Below are 14,847 nucleotides of genomic sequence, written 5' to 3' on the forward strand. Positions count from 1 at the left end.
TTGTTGGTTTGTCATGCCATCTACATCCCACAGCATTCTTTATTTAACCTAGTTCAGTCTGTAGAAATCAAATAAATAACAGTCTGACATTGTTTATTTTTGTCACAAATGATGGACCTTTTGCAGTTCACACTGAAATCAATTTGAGTTGTTTCCATTGATTTCAATGACACTGATCAGGCCTCATATTTTAATTTAGTACATCTATGGGTACTTTTATTATATGGATTTGAGTGCTAGTGACATCAGAAATGGACTGATTCTCAAAATATTATTTTAAAACTTGATTCTTTCCAGTAATCACCCATCACTACAGTAAAGTCTCTGGTCAGATTGTGGCTGGTCCAAGGGGAGGGAGGGTGCTGTTCATCTGCCATCCCTTTAGCTTCTGTGCAAGAGACAACCACAGCCTTAGCATTTGTGTAGACTGCAATCACAGCGCATGATTGCAGCTCAAGTAGATATATCTGAGCTAACTTTAATCTTAATAGCTGGGGTACCAGATTAGTGAAGCCACCGCAGTGCATGCCTCAGTGTGGGCTGGAGAGTCCCAGGTGGGCTTACACAGCCCATGCTGAAACATGTACTGCAGCGGCTTCACTGCCCTCGGACCCAAGCTAGCAAGATTACTTTAATCTCTAATACATCTACTCAAGCTGCAGTCACAGGGTAGAAATACCCTTAGTACCCACACACTGAAAGTGCAAAGGGGTGAATTCACAGGATCACAAGGGACTTCCTGAAGGAGAGCAAGCCTGGAGTTGTTCCATTTTGTTCCCCAGGTTACTTAGTACATCAGAAGCATATGGCGGACAAGAACACAGGTGGAAGTTCGCAAAAACGCTTCCATTGGCTCTAACACCAGTTCAGCTGAACTAGTGTTAAAGCTGAGGGGAATCACAATGTAAACAAGGCTTCTGTGGTCGGAATTGTTTTGTATCACCATTTTAATGTGAGTTGCTTTGCAGAAAACATGTTTAAAATGGTGGTAAAATCAGCTCTGGCTGAGGGAGCCATGTCTGTGCTGCAGCTCCCACTGGTCATGGTGGGAACTGTTCTTGGTAATTTTTCCCAGTGTTGTAGTTACTTCATTATTTTCTTAACACTACAGATCCTTAGGCCATGTCTGCACTACGAAAGTACTCCGATTTTACAGAAGTCGATTTTTGGGAACAGATTGTATAAAGTCAAGTGCATGCGTCCACACTAAGCACATTAATTCGGCGGTGTGCGTTCACAGTACTGTGGCAAGCGTCAACATTCCAAGCGGTGCACTGTGGGTAGTGTGGCAGAGCTCCGACCTTGTCCCCATGGGTCCCACGCTTCCAGGTGGTTTATGCTAGCTTCAGAGGCTCACTGCAACCCTCCACGTAGCCCTTCTCTCTCTTGGGCCAGGGAGCCCTTTTCATCATAAGCCAGCAATGGAGGTTGGTGAGAGAATTCCCACAGTCTCTGTTGCTCCTACGGCCTCATGCCAAAACAGTTTAGCCTCCTGTCCTGACAGGGGCCTGTTTTCCCCTCCCAGGAGGTGTTTCTGTAGTGGTGGGTTGGGGGGAACCCAGGCCCACCTTCTACTCCGGGTACCGGCCCAGGGACCCTAATGGTAGCAGCTGTTGGCAGCCAACCTTTCACTGCCAGAGTTGCTACATTTCCCTGGGCCACTTCCCCACAGCTCTCCTGCTTCTTCCTTCTTCACCTTTACCTTAGGGCTCCCTTACCAATAACTTGAGGGTGTCTTCATTAATCAGCCCTTCAGCCTCACTTCCTCTCCTCTGGAGTGAGCCCTTTTATATTATCAGAGGGGCCTTAATTAGATTCAGGTGGTCACATTAGCTTAATGGCCTCACCTGACTCTTTGCAGGTTAATTGGAGTCAGGTGTTCTCATTAGCCTGGAGCAGCCCCTGCTCTGGTCAGTCAGGGAACAGAAAACTGTTAATCCAGTGGCCAGTATATCTGCCTTCTGCTACTCTGCTGTACATGACTGCACTCCTGTCCCTGTTGTTCATTAGTTGTCCCCCATAATTACTTGGTTTTCCAGGTCCTGTGGACCCCCCCTTAGGCTGGGGGGGGAATCCTTTAGCATCCGAATAAGGCTACTCTACTGTACCCAACTGGCCTGGGTCTATCACAGTAGCTATCCCACAGTTCCCGCAGTCCTTGCTGCCCATTGGAATTCTGGGCTGAGCTCCCAATGCCTGATGGGCCCAAAAATTTGTCGCGGGTGGTTATGGGTAAATGTTGTCAGTCAACCCTCCCTCCCTCCATGAAAGCAACAGCAGACAATCATTTCGCGCCCTTTTCCCTGGATTCCCCGAGCAGACGCCATAGCACGGCAAGCATGGAGCCCGTTCAACTCACCACAGCAGTTATGACCATTGTAAACACCTCATGCATTATCATGCAGTTTATGCAGAACCAGCACCTGAAAAACCAGGCAAGGAGGTGACGGCAGCACAGTGATGAAGACATGAACACAGATTTCTCTAAAACTGCGGTCCCCGGCAATTTGGAGATCATGGTGTTACTGGGGCAGGCTCATGCCGTGGAACGCCTATTCTGGGCCCAGGAAACAAGCACAGAGTGGTGGGACCACATAGTGTTGCAGGTTTGGGATGATTCCCTGTGGTGCCGAAATTTTCGCATGCATAAGGGCACTTTCATGGAACTTTGTGACTTTCTTTCCCCTGCCTGAAGCGCAAGAATACCAAGATGAGAGCAGCCCTCACAGTTCAGAAGCGAGTGATAATAGCCATGTGGAAGCTTGCAACTCCAGACAGCTACTGGTCAGTTGGTAATCAATTTGGAGTAGGCAAATCTACTGTGGGGATTGCTGTGATGCAAGTAGCCAACACAATCATTGAGCTGCTGCTATCAAAGGTAGTGACTCTGGGAAATCATAGAATATCAGGGTTGGAAGGGACCTCAGGAGGTCATCTAGTCCAACCCCCTGCTCAAAGCAGGACCTATCCCCCAAAAATGTGCAGGTCATACTCGATGGCTTTGCTGCAATGGGATTCCCTAACTGTGGTGGGGCTATAGAAGGAACGCATATCCCTATCTTGGGACCAGACCACCAGGGCAGCCAGTACATAAACCGCAAGGGGTACTTTTCAATAGTGCTGCAAGCACTGGTGGATCACAAGGGACATTTCACCAACATCAGCGTGGGATGGCTGGGAAAGGTTCATGACGCTCGCATCTTCAGGAACTCTGGTCTGTTTAAGCGGCTGCAAGAAGGGATTTACTTCCCAGACCAGAAAATAACTGTTGGGGATGTTGAAATGCCTATAAAGAAAAGGCGTACTTGTGGCACCTTAGAGACTAACCAATTTATTTGGTCTCTAAGGTGCCACAAGTCCTCCTTTTCTTTTTGCGAATACAGACTAACACGGCTGTTACTCTGAAACCTGAAATGCCTATAGTTATCCTTGGGGACCCAGCCTACCCCTTAATGCCCTGGCTCATGAAGCCGTACGCAGGCACCGTGGACAGTAGTAAGGAGCTGTTCAACTATAGGCTGAGCAAGTGCAGAATGGTGGTAGAGAGTGCATCTGGACGTTTAAAAAGTCACTGGCGCACTTTACTGATTCGTTCAGACCTCAGCGAAACCAATATTCCCACTGTTATTGCTCCTTGCTGTGTGCTCCACAATCTCTGTGAGAGTAAGGGGGAGATATGTATGGTGGGGTGGGAGGTTGAGGCAAATCGCCTGGCTGCTGAATACACGCAGCCAGACACCAGGGTGGTTAGAAGAGTGCAGCAGGAAGCGCTGCGCATCAGAGAAGCTTTGAAAACCAGTTTCATGACTGGCCAGGGTACTGTGTGACACGTCTGTTTGTCTCTCCTTGATGAAAACCCGCCCCCTTGGTTGCCTCTAAATTCCCTGTAAGCCACCCGCCCTCCCACCTTCGATCACAGTTTGCTTGCAAAGGAAATAAAATCACTATCATTTAAAAAACACGTATTCTTTATTAATTGATTATAAAAGTAGGGAGATAACTCACAAGGTAGCCCGGATGGGGTGTGGGAGGAGGGTAGGAGGGAAGGAAAAGGCCACTTCAAAACTAGTTGAATGACAGCTTTCTGTTGCTTGGGCTGTCCACTGGGGTGGAGTGGTTGGGTGCCCGGAGCCTCCCCCCGCGTTCATGGATGTCTGGGTGAGGAGGCTATGGAACTTGGGGAGGACGGAGGGCAGTTAAGTAGGGGCTGCAGCGGCAGTCTGTGATCCTGCTGCCATTCATGAACCTCCACCAGAGGCTGGAGCATGTCCGTTTGATCCCACAGTAGCCCCAGTATTGCCTCATGCCTCCTCTGATCTTCCTGCCGCCATCTCTCCTCATGTTCATCGGCTGCTTTCCTGTACTCTGCTATTGTGTCCCTCCACACATTCTGCTGAGCTCTGTCAGTGCCGGACGACTGCATGAGCTCAGAGAACGTTTCATCGCGCGTGCGTTTTTTTTTTGCTGCCTTATCTGAGATAGACTTTGGGACGGAGGAGGGATGCTTGAAACATTTGCAGCTGCTGGAGGAAAAAAAGGGAGTGAAGTATTTAAAAAGATACATTTTACAGAACAATGGCTATACTCTTTCACAGTGAACAACACTATTCACATTACATAGCACATGTGATTTTGGTACAAGGTCGCATTTTGCATCTTATATTGAGTGCCTGCGGCTTTAGTGTTAGAGATCACACACGCAGTGCCGGGCAACAGAATTCGGCTTGCAGGTGGCCATGGTAAGCCATAGTCTTTTGGCTTCTTCAACCTTCATAACAGCAGCGCCCTACTCTCCCATGCCTGGCAAAGCACATTGAGTTGGCCATTTAGTGCTGCAGTTTTCCTGTTAACGTGCAGCAGCAGACACCAAACTAACCCTCCCTCCCCCATCCAATTCTCTGGGATGATTGCTTTACCCCTCACCCCACTATGTGGCTGGTATCAGGAAAGATCCCTGCTAGCCAAACGCGAACAGCTCAGCGCCAATTGCCCTCCCTCCCCCACCGCGTGGCTAACTGCGTGGAGGATTTCTTTTCAGCCATAGGCAAACAGCCAAGTAGGAACGGCCACCTCTGAATGTCCCCTTAATTAAATTCCCCTATTTCAACCAGGTTACCATGAATGATATCACTCTCCTGAGGATAACACAGAGAGATAAAGAACGGATGTTGCTTGAATGCCAGCAAACACTGGGACCATATGCTGCCAGGCTTTGTCATGCAATGATATCAGATTACTTGATACTAGCATGGTGTGGTAAAGTGTCCTACCAAGGAGGATGGAATAAGGCTGCTCTCCCCAGAAACCTTCTGCAAAGGCTTTTACAATACCTCCAGGAGAGCTTTATGGAGATGTCCTTGGAGGATTTCTGCTCCATCCCCAGACACATTAACAGACTTTTCCAGTAGCTGTACTGGCCACGAATGCATCCCAAGTCCTCAGGGCTACTTAATCATTAAAAAACGCTTGCTTTTATAACATGTATTATATTTAAAAAGGTACACTCACCAGAGGTCCCTTCTCCGGCTTGATTGGGTTGGGAGGGTATGTCAGTCAGGGTGATAAAAAGATCCTGGCGGTCGCGGAGAACGGTGTGCTGTGTGCTCTCCTCAAGCTCATCCTCCTCCGCCTCATCTTCCCCATCCGCAAAATCCTCAGGCATGGCGGAGAGTACCCCATCATCGGAGTCCACGGACAGGGTGGGGTAGTGGTGGCGGCCCCCCCTAGAATTGCATGCAGCTCAGCGTAGAAGCGGAATGTCTGGGGCTCTGTCCCGGAGTGTCTGTTTGATTCTTTGGTTTTCTGGGACGCTTGTCTGAGCTCCTTAAGTTTCATGCTGCACTGTGTTGCATCCCTGCTGTAGCCTCTGTCCCTCATGGCCTCGGAGAGTTTTTGAAATGTTTTGGCATTTCGTCTTTTGGAACGTAGTTCTGATAGCACGGATTCCCCTCCTCATACAGAAATCAGATCCACTACCTCCTGTTCGGTCCATGCTGGAGCTCTTTTTCGATTCTGGGACTGCATGGTCACCTGTGCTGATGAGCTCTGCATGGTCACCTGTGCTGATGAGCTCGCCTGGCCAAACAGGAAATGAGATTCAAAAGTTCCCGGGGCTTTTCCTGTACACTTGGCCAGTGCATCCGAGTTCAGAATGCTGTCCAGAGTAGTCACAGTGGTACACTGTGCGATAGCTCCCGGAGGCCAATACCTTCCAATTGCGTCCACACTAACCCTAATTCAAAACGGTGATGTCGATTTCAGTGTTAGTCCCTTCGTTGGGGAGGAGTACAGATATCGGTTTTAAGAGCCCTTTATGTTGAAAAAAATGGCTTCGTTGTGTGGACGGGTGCAGGGTTAATTTGATTTAACGCTGCTAAATCCGGCATAAACTTGTAGTGTAGACCAGGCCTCAGGGACATAATAACAGTAATCTAAACAACAACGAGCAGTGAAGTAAATCCAGCAACTTCAGTTCAGCATTGTTGCTCCGTATCTAGTTCTTCTCTGGTCCTCTCATCTTCGATATGGTTTTGCAGTAGTTCTTCCTCTTTATAGTCCTAGCGCAGAGGTGGGCAAAGTACAGCCCGCGGGCCACATCCGGCCCATGGGACCCTCTTGCCCAGCCTCTGAGCTCCTGGCCCAGGAGGCTAGCCCTCGGCCCCTCCCCTGCTGTTCCCCCGCAGCCTCAGCTCACTGCATCACCGGCACAATGCTCTGGGCGGCGGGGCTGCGAGCTCTTGCTGGGCAGTGCAGCTCAGAGCCGCGCCCTGACCCGGTGCTCTGTGCTGTGCGGTGGCATGGCTGGCTCCAGCCAGGTGGCACGGCTGCCTGTCCTGGTGCTCTGGGCAGCATGGCTGTAGCGCCGCCAGCCACGGTGCTCCAGGCAGTGCGGTCAGGGGGCAGAGAGCGAGGGGGTTAGATAGAGGGTGGGGGTGGTGGTCAGGGGGCGGGGGTGTGGATAGGGGTCGGGACAGTCAGAAGGCGCGGAACAAGGGGGTGGAATGGGGGCAGGGGTCCCGGGGGGCGGTCAGGAAGGAGAGGGGGAGTTGGATGGGGCAGCAGGGGGCAGTTGGCACGGGGGTTCCAGGGGCGGTCAGGGAGAGGGGTGGTTGGATGGGGTAGGTGTCCTGGGGGGGCAGTCAGGAATGAGAGGAGGGGTTGGATGGGTCGGCAGGGGGTGGTCAGTGGATAGGGAGGGGTGGATGGGGCAGGGGTCCCAGGGGGGCCATCAGGGAACAGGGTGGGTTGGATGGGGAAAGGGTCCCCGGGGGGCCGTCAGAGGGTGAGAAGCTGGGGGGGTTGGATAGGGGGCGGGGGCAGGGTCACGCCTGGCTGTTTGGGGAGGCACAGCCTCCCCTACCGGCCCCCCATACAATTTCAGAAACCTGATGTGGCCCTCAGGCCAAAAAGTTTGCCCGCCCCTGTCTTAGCATGTGTAACCGTGCGCCTCATAAATCAACAAACTTTTTCTTGGGACCAAGATTACTGATGAAGTGAGCTGTAGCTCACGAAAGCTTATGCTCAAATAAATTTGTTAGTCTCTAAGGTGCCACAAGTCCTCCTTTTCTTTTCATTTTCAGAAAAGCATTTTGTAGTGCATCAAACTTTTTGTGCCTGCCTTGGGTTGCAGAACCCAATTCCAGGAGGAAAAAAATAGAGTTCTGCTATATTTGTACAGAACGATTTTTATTTTTTTTTTGTAGCGTGCAAAATACAATCTTAGTAGCTCATGTCTTATTTACAATACTGCTATCTGCTAGGCTCTGTGCGTCCTGTGGTTTTAGTCAAATCTGACTTCATAGGCTAGTTTGAGGTGAATAGATGAATTATTAATGTGACCAAGCTATAGAACACATGGGGATATTGGATCTGTTTCTTGTTTCCCGGCTGATACACTATAATCTGATCTAATTCTCAAGCATCTTGAGTCATCTATCATTTTGAAGATTATGTTTAACATAGATTTTAGGTAAAGCACCTTGCTTTGTGACCTGTTTAATCCAGAGTCACAGCTAGTTCCCTTCCAGTATTTTTGGTATGGAAGCCATGGCGGATTAGCCTCAGGGCCAATGGGGCCCATGTCCAAGGGCCCCAGCCAACTGGGGAGCCTCCAGAAAAATGAGCGCCCCCACACATCAACCCGCTCCACTCGCCTGCCCAGCGCTCCTGCCGGGGAGTGGGGGAATCCCCCGCATCCTGACCCTGCTGCAGGTGGGGCGTGAGGGCACCCCCACTTACTCTGACCCAGGGCTCCACAAACCCCTAATCTGCCTCTGTATGGAAGAGTCCAGTCCTCTTTGGAAAGAGCTTGTTCTCATGAACTAAACTTAGAAGTTAGGCGCACATGGGTCTATTCACATCTCTTTCACTAACTTGCAGGGTAGTCAACAAGTGCCCTTAGGTTACTTGGGTTCAGAAGTGCCCCTCAGCTTATGTGGTAAGTAGTCTGCTGAACATGCGGATCCAAGCCCAGGGAGTATGGAAAGAGGAAGTACAGGACCAGTTGCATTCTCACACATTTCTCTGAAACTGTGGAAGCCATCTCTAAGATGCAGGCTTTGTGGCTGGGACAGCAGGGAGACCAGGGGGAGGGGGTAAGAATCTATACACTACAAGATATTCCTACTCCCGCCCTCCGAAAACCCCTTCTGTGGGAGACAAAGCCACACAAGTTAATTTTGAATGAGTCGCCATTACTTTGTTCAAGTTTTCCTTCAGTGCTGCCAAGCCCAACACCCGCATAAGGGCGGAATCAGGAGTCAATGCGTGCAGGGCAAAACGATGGGGAACCTGTATAAATTAACACTGACTGAGGGCAGGTCTACACTTAAAACGCTGCAGTTGTGCCACTGTAGTGCTTCAGTGAAGACACTACTATGCTAATGGGACAGCTTCTCCCATCGTGGTAGTTAATCCACTTCCGCAAGAGGCAGTAACTGCGGCGACAGGAGAAGCCGTCCCATCGACATAGCACTGTCTACAACAGGGGTAAGGCCAGTATAACTGCATTGGTCGGGGGTGTGTGTGGCTTTTTCACACCCCGAGAGATGTAGTTATACCAATATATGTTTGTCGTGTAGACCTGGCCTCAGTCAGCATTAATTTGCACATTTGTTCTGCAGTTTTGCTTGGGGGAGAGGAGAAGAATGCTTCTGTCAATGTAGCCGCATCTACACCAGGGGTATAGGTCAGCATAGTTGCAGTGGCATGGATTTTTCACATCCCTGAGTGCATTAGCTATGTCAGCTTAAGTTGGAAATGTATTTGTGCAGTATTTGGATCTCTTTGTCTTTTTCATTTGCAAATTGAAGTTACTGAAGTGTAGGGGATCTGGATGAATAATTTGGAGTGGGTATTAAACAGTTTTGCCTCTTTGTGTTTTCAAATTGTCTGCAATGGATCGTGACTTTTTTCAAATGTAATCCAAATTATTCACCAAATAATTTCTGCAGTCAATCTTATTGATCTGTAGCACAGCTGTAATTAAGAATTTGAAATCATCTTTGCAGGGATATTCTTCTGAGTTGCTTGAAATTTATTGTTTCTGCAACAATTCCTCCCAGCAAACTTATTTGTTAGAACATCCATAACAAATAAGCACAAGAGGGGCAAAAATACCAAGTGAATTGGTTTATAAATCCTAAGAAAAATTTATGGCATATTTCCCCCTCATTATTTACATAGCTTTGTTACTTACCTACCTCACCAGACTACTGCGATGATTAGTTAAAGTTTGAGAAGCACTTGCTAAATGTAAAGGGCTACCAAAGTATTATTATTGTTTCCAATAGATTTAGTTTTTCTGAGATTCTTGCTGTTTTATTTCCAAGGGCGTTGTAAGGTCTTCTTGTTCTTGTATATCAGTACTTTAATATGTGTCAAGTTGATGATCCTGAATGCAGGACAGAAGAGAGAGCTGGTAAAATGGATTAGAAGGCTCAGATTCTCTGCTGCATTCAACTACCGGTAGGTGCGGCAAAAAAGGGGGCTGTTTGGAGCCTGGTTACAGCTTCCTGATTCTCTGTTTGGCCCCAGAACCATGGGCTGCTCTAAACTGTACCAGTTGGCTACATTCTCCTAGAGACCATATGCCAGCTGGAGTAGCTAGAGCTTCCACCTGTCCCTTTTGGGGGCTTCAGGGAGGGAGGCTTAAAAGATGGCACCAGCAGCTGTATATCATGTTGAGGGTGTACCCAGTGAGTGAATTGCAGGAGGTTTCCACTTCTTTTGTGCTGCTTGGGCACCTATTGAGTTCCCAGGGGTGAGTGGGCACAAGCCCACCTGCATGTAAAGGCCCCTCCCCCAGCCTAAGGGGAGGAGCCATTGAACCCAGGGCTCAAGTAAAGTCAGGGAACAATAAATGATAAAATGGAGATGGGAGTGAAGGTCATAGGGTCAAAAGCAGGGACCACACAAGCAGTGGAGTGGGGCTGAGAATCTGGCTCAAGGTTTCCATTTTCTAAATAAAGGCCTTATTGTGTAAACCTTTACTCCTTTGAATGTTTCTATGCACTGCAATGCAGCTGTTTTTGTGAGTAAGGACTACCCATGTAAGGAAAGTTTTGCAAGATTGGACCCAAAGTTTTTTTACTATAGTTTTATTTTTTCAGTACAGTACTCCCTTATTGTATCCACAAGAGCTTCACAGAGGTATTTTAGTGCTGCCCTGGGTTTCAAAATTTAGTCTCAAATGCAACCGGATAAGGAAATTTCTTGGAGTGTCTGGGAAATACAACTGTTTAACACACAACAGGTTCTTCCCCTCCTCCTGAGGTGTGTTTTGTTCCTGTTATCTCAACAAAAGGACATAATTATTCAAAAGGGGTCTAATTAATGCAGTCCTTACACAGCCTTTAATCAGGCAAAACTCCCATTGAAGCCGATGAGAATTTTATTTTGAATAAGGACTGAAGGGTTTACCACAAGGTTTAGAAGTACAGTTCTTACAATGAGACAAAAACAGATTCACCGGGTGCTTTCTTAAACCTTGTCTATTTATATTATTATTGCTGTGTCTAGCTTTTATCCACCATAGCTGGTAGCAGATAAAAAAGGAAATGGACAAGACCACAAGGTAAATAGTGAAACTTACTTGATTATCATAAGTAGCATTCTTGGCACCCCAACTGCCTGTTCAATTAAAGAAAAATGTGTAAAACCAAAAGCGTCCTAGTAGAGGAATAATGAAGAGTAAATTCTTAAGAGACCTAAATGTCAGCTGTACTCTTGTTTTAGCTTCTCTTCTAAAGTATTGTTGCCGATCAATTCTGGTGAGTATTTGTAAGGTGTTAAGTTTTGTATTTAGCTTCAAATCAAATAAGTTGGTGGAAATGACAAGTGTAAATCTGATTTTGGCTTGTCTCACATCTAAAAATGACCTTTAAAATAACTTGATTTCACTTGGTATTTTGTTAGAACTAGTTGAAAAATCAGGTTTTCTCAGCCTTCCCTGTCATTTATGGTAGATAAGGTCACAAAAACATTACATATAATAAAACTGCTGCTATGAAGGAAATAAAAGTTGCCATAGAAAATTCTTTTCACCAGCAAATTTTCATCACTTCTTTGTTATGCTTGTTTATGAAGTGTCTTTACTATGTGTTTTTTGGTTTCAAGAGCATTGGTAATTGTCTGGCTACTTACAGAATTTTTGTTAAAAATCTTGGGCCTGATTCCACACTCCATAGTCAAACTTCCTAATGATTTCAAGGGAAATGTTGTCTGCAAGACTGTGGGTTTGGGGCCCTGAGTTGTAGTGTTCTATGTTAAGACTTCATAGGCAGTGGCTAAAATTCCTTCACCTTGGGTGGTAACATTTGCCATCACTATCTTTTCTCCAGGTAAGTGGAGCTCATTGCACATGCCTATGCACATGCACGCACGCATACAAACACCCGCATCTCTCGTTTTGCTTCCAGAGCTTAGACACCAGACCTGTACTTTGATTACAGTTACAAGAGAGGCTCCACCCAATGCTTCATGGTCCCTGCAGTTTGACTCAGCATGATAGAGTTTCTTGTCAGTGCTTATTCAATTTACTGTAGCGGTTGAGTTGTGATCCTTATTATTTTACCAGATAAAGTGCCTTTGTTATTAAAGCTAATAACCTTCCTCAGTTAATTGCAAGCTATTTTTTTGGCAAGATCATCAAAGAAATGTTGTGTACAAAAATTATGAAATACATTAAAGAATCCTTTAACCCAACTGGTGAAGAGTAATTAAGTATTTCTGTAGATTTATTCTGGTTACAGAGAAGGTGAATTCTCACACATGCCCCTTTCTTCATATGGCCTCCAAGGGTTGCATTCATGTAGCTAAGGGCATGGGTCCCAGGGAATTTTCCTCACATCTCAGTTTGCACCACTAATGCTATGTAGAGTAACAGGTGTGCTGCAGTAGTTGCAAATACACTGAAAAGGAAAGCAAATGTACTTTGATGGGTTGATAGATCGACCCAAATTAATTCTGGGTCAGATTCTACTCCACTTGTCACACTGAGTAGAAACCACATGGGCAGCATGTGGGGTAAGAAGCTACTCGACATGAGTGAGAGTGGTAGAATCTAGCCCTTTAATGATTGGGTCTGTCTGATTTTTGAAGATTTTTAAAGAATAGGGCAGCATATGTGTATTCTTCTTCAAAGATATGCCCCTCAGCTGATTATAAACAAGGGAATTTTGTTTCCTGAAACTTCTTACACAATATCATTTTGCTTTGAGGCAGATAGGCTGGGGCCTCCTCTAGATATATTGGTGGATTCACTGAACTGTACAGCTTTCAGCATACAATGGAGAATGCCAAAGCAGCATGCGAGCACCATCACAGGATACACTGTAAGTAAACCTTTATTTTTGTTAGCAATATACAGCATAGAATCCAAATGGACCACATAGTCCCATTCATTGTTCGCAAGGAAAGTGAAAACAGTAAGGGAAAGCAAGGAGGGTACTTTGAATCCCAGACTCAGTACCATACACTAGAGTTGTCTAGAAAGAGTTCTGTGAAAAAGCTGAGTTGGAACCAATAGTAAAGAGTCTTTAATTAACAAGCAGCTATGTTTTAGAAGCAAGCTATGATGGGAATTTTGTGTGGATGCAAGAAGCATGGATTCACAATAATTTGCATTTCTCTTGTGACTTTTATCCAAGGATCTCAAAGCACTTTACAATTAATTAGATAGGAGAACATTCCAGTAAGGTAGAGTAGAGCAGGTAAATATTATGCTTTTTTTTTTTACAGATTGGTAAGCAGAGGCACAGAGAGTGAAATTTATTCTAACTGCCTCAAGCCTGAGTCCCAAATTCCCCCCACCCCATCTCCTCACCCCACAGCCCCTTCCCATCTACCCCCTATTGCCCACAAGGCCACCTCCTCACCTTACATGTGCGTCTTCTCCAGGGTCCAGGCACCTAATTAGTGGAGCCATGCCTGTGCGGCTCCACTAATTAGGTGGGTGGCCCTTCATTCTCTCATGTGAGGCTGCCCAGGCGTGCACCTTAGAGGGAACTATCCGTGAGCCACCTGAATGGAGCTCGTGGACCACTGGTGGTCCATGGACCACATTTTGAGAACCTCTGTTCTAGGATTCTGTGCTGCCGTAAGTTGTTGATAAAAGAGGTGTGAGTAGGTCTCAGAAGCAAAGCAGTGTAACTTTGCACCAGTCTGGCATTCAGCATTCATGCAAAACAAATGAAACTTGTACTGATTTTGTATTCTGTGGAAACCAAATTTAACCCTTAAACTAAAGTCAATGGGAGCTGTTTTTGCCAGGAGTGAACTTGGCCCTGAGCACGTGGGGGATGGTAGACAAGAGCTGGTCAAAAATGTTTTGTTTTCCCCATGGAAAATGTTGATTGAGCGCCCCTTCCCCCACAAAAAAAAATCTAAATACAAATGCAAATTTTCATTGAAAAAAAAAACCAGTTTTCAAGGGATGCAGACAATTGAATGAAAGATGTCCATTTAATGAAAAACTCAGTTTTCCATTGGGAAAAAAGTTATGACAGAAAATGTTTGACCTTCTCTATTTCTGATATAAGTTGTGGTGGTTAGGGGCTGTTTCATCTTATACCTACACGCTGCTTGCTTTTCCTGCTATGCCCTATCTTTTCCTCCCTTGGTTGTGTAAGTTACACTTGTCTTGCACATCTGCTGAATTATTTTTATTATTATTGAATTATTTGTATTGTAGTAGCTCCCAGAGGTCCATGATAATACAAATAATAAGTTATAATAACAATAATTGAGCTAGGCACTGTACTTAGTTTGGTACATCCTTGGATGTATAAACAGAGGAGTAGTGAGTAGAAGTAGGGAGGTAGTTTTACCTCTGCATATAGCATTGGCAAGACTGATACTATAATACCAGCATCCAGTTCTAGTGTCCACATTATACAAAAGATGTTGAAAACTTGGAGAGGGTGCAGAAAAGGACCACGTGGAGAGAAAATACCTTGTACTAAAAAGCTCTTTAGTCTAGCAGAAAAAGGGATAACAAGAATCAATTACTTGACATTGAAGTCAGGCAAATTCCAATTAGAAATAAGGCACACATTTTTAACTGAGAAGGTGATTAAACACTGGAACAAACTACCAAGGGAAGAGCTGTATTTTCCATCTCTCAATGTCTCCAAATTGAAATTGGATGCCTTTCTGGAAGATCTGCTTTAATCAAACACAAGTTATTGGGCTCAATACATGGGATGACATTCTGTAGTCTGTGTTATATAGGAGGTCAGATTTGGATAATCTAATGATCCCTTCAGGCCTTAAAATCTAAGAATGTATGAACAGACATAAGTAAGAGATGGTACCAGCTCTAAAGAACTTGTAAGCTAAATAAACAGG

General features: G+C 46.0%; 1 protein-coding gene across 3 annotated transcripts in view; it reads left to right on the forward strand.

Annotated features, from left to right (window-relative positions):
* EGFLAM (EGF like, fibronectin type III and laminin G domains) overlaps positions 1 to 14,847 on the forward strand; it is a 131,792-nt gene that overhangs the window by 19,936 nt on the left and 97,009 nt on the right. For all 3 annotated transcript variants that reach the window (XM_073346166.2, XM_073346165.2, XM_073346167.2), the window contains exon 2: positions 12,724 to 12,833. In XM_073346166.2, the coding sequence (XP_073202267.2) occupies positions 12,724 to 12,833 (110 nt within the window). The remainder of the gene's footprint in view (positions 1 to 12,723; positions 12,834 to 14,847) is intronic.

Source organism: Lepidochelys kempii, chromosome 5 (genome assembly GCF_965140285.1).
Source record: "Lepidochelys kempii isolate rLepKem1 chromosome 5, rLepKem1.hap1, whole genome shotgun sequence".
Taxonomy (NCBI): Eukaryota; Metazoa; Chordata; order Testudines; family Cheloniidae; genus Lepidochelys; species Lepidochelys kempii.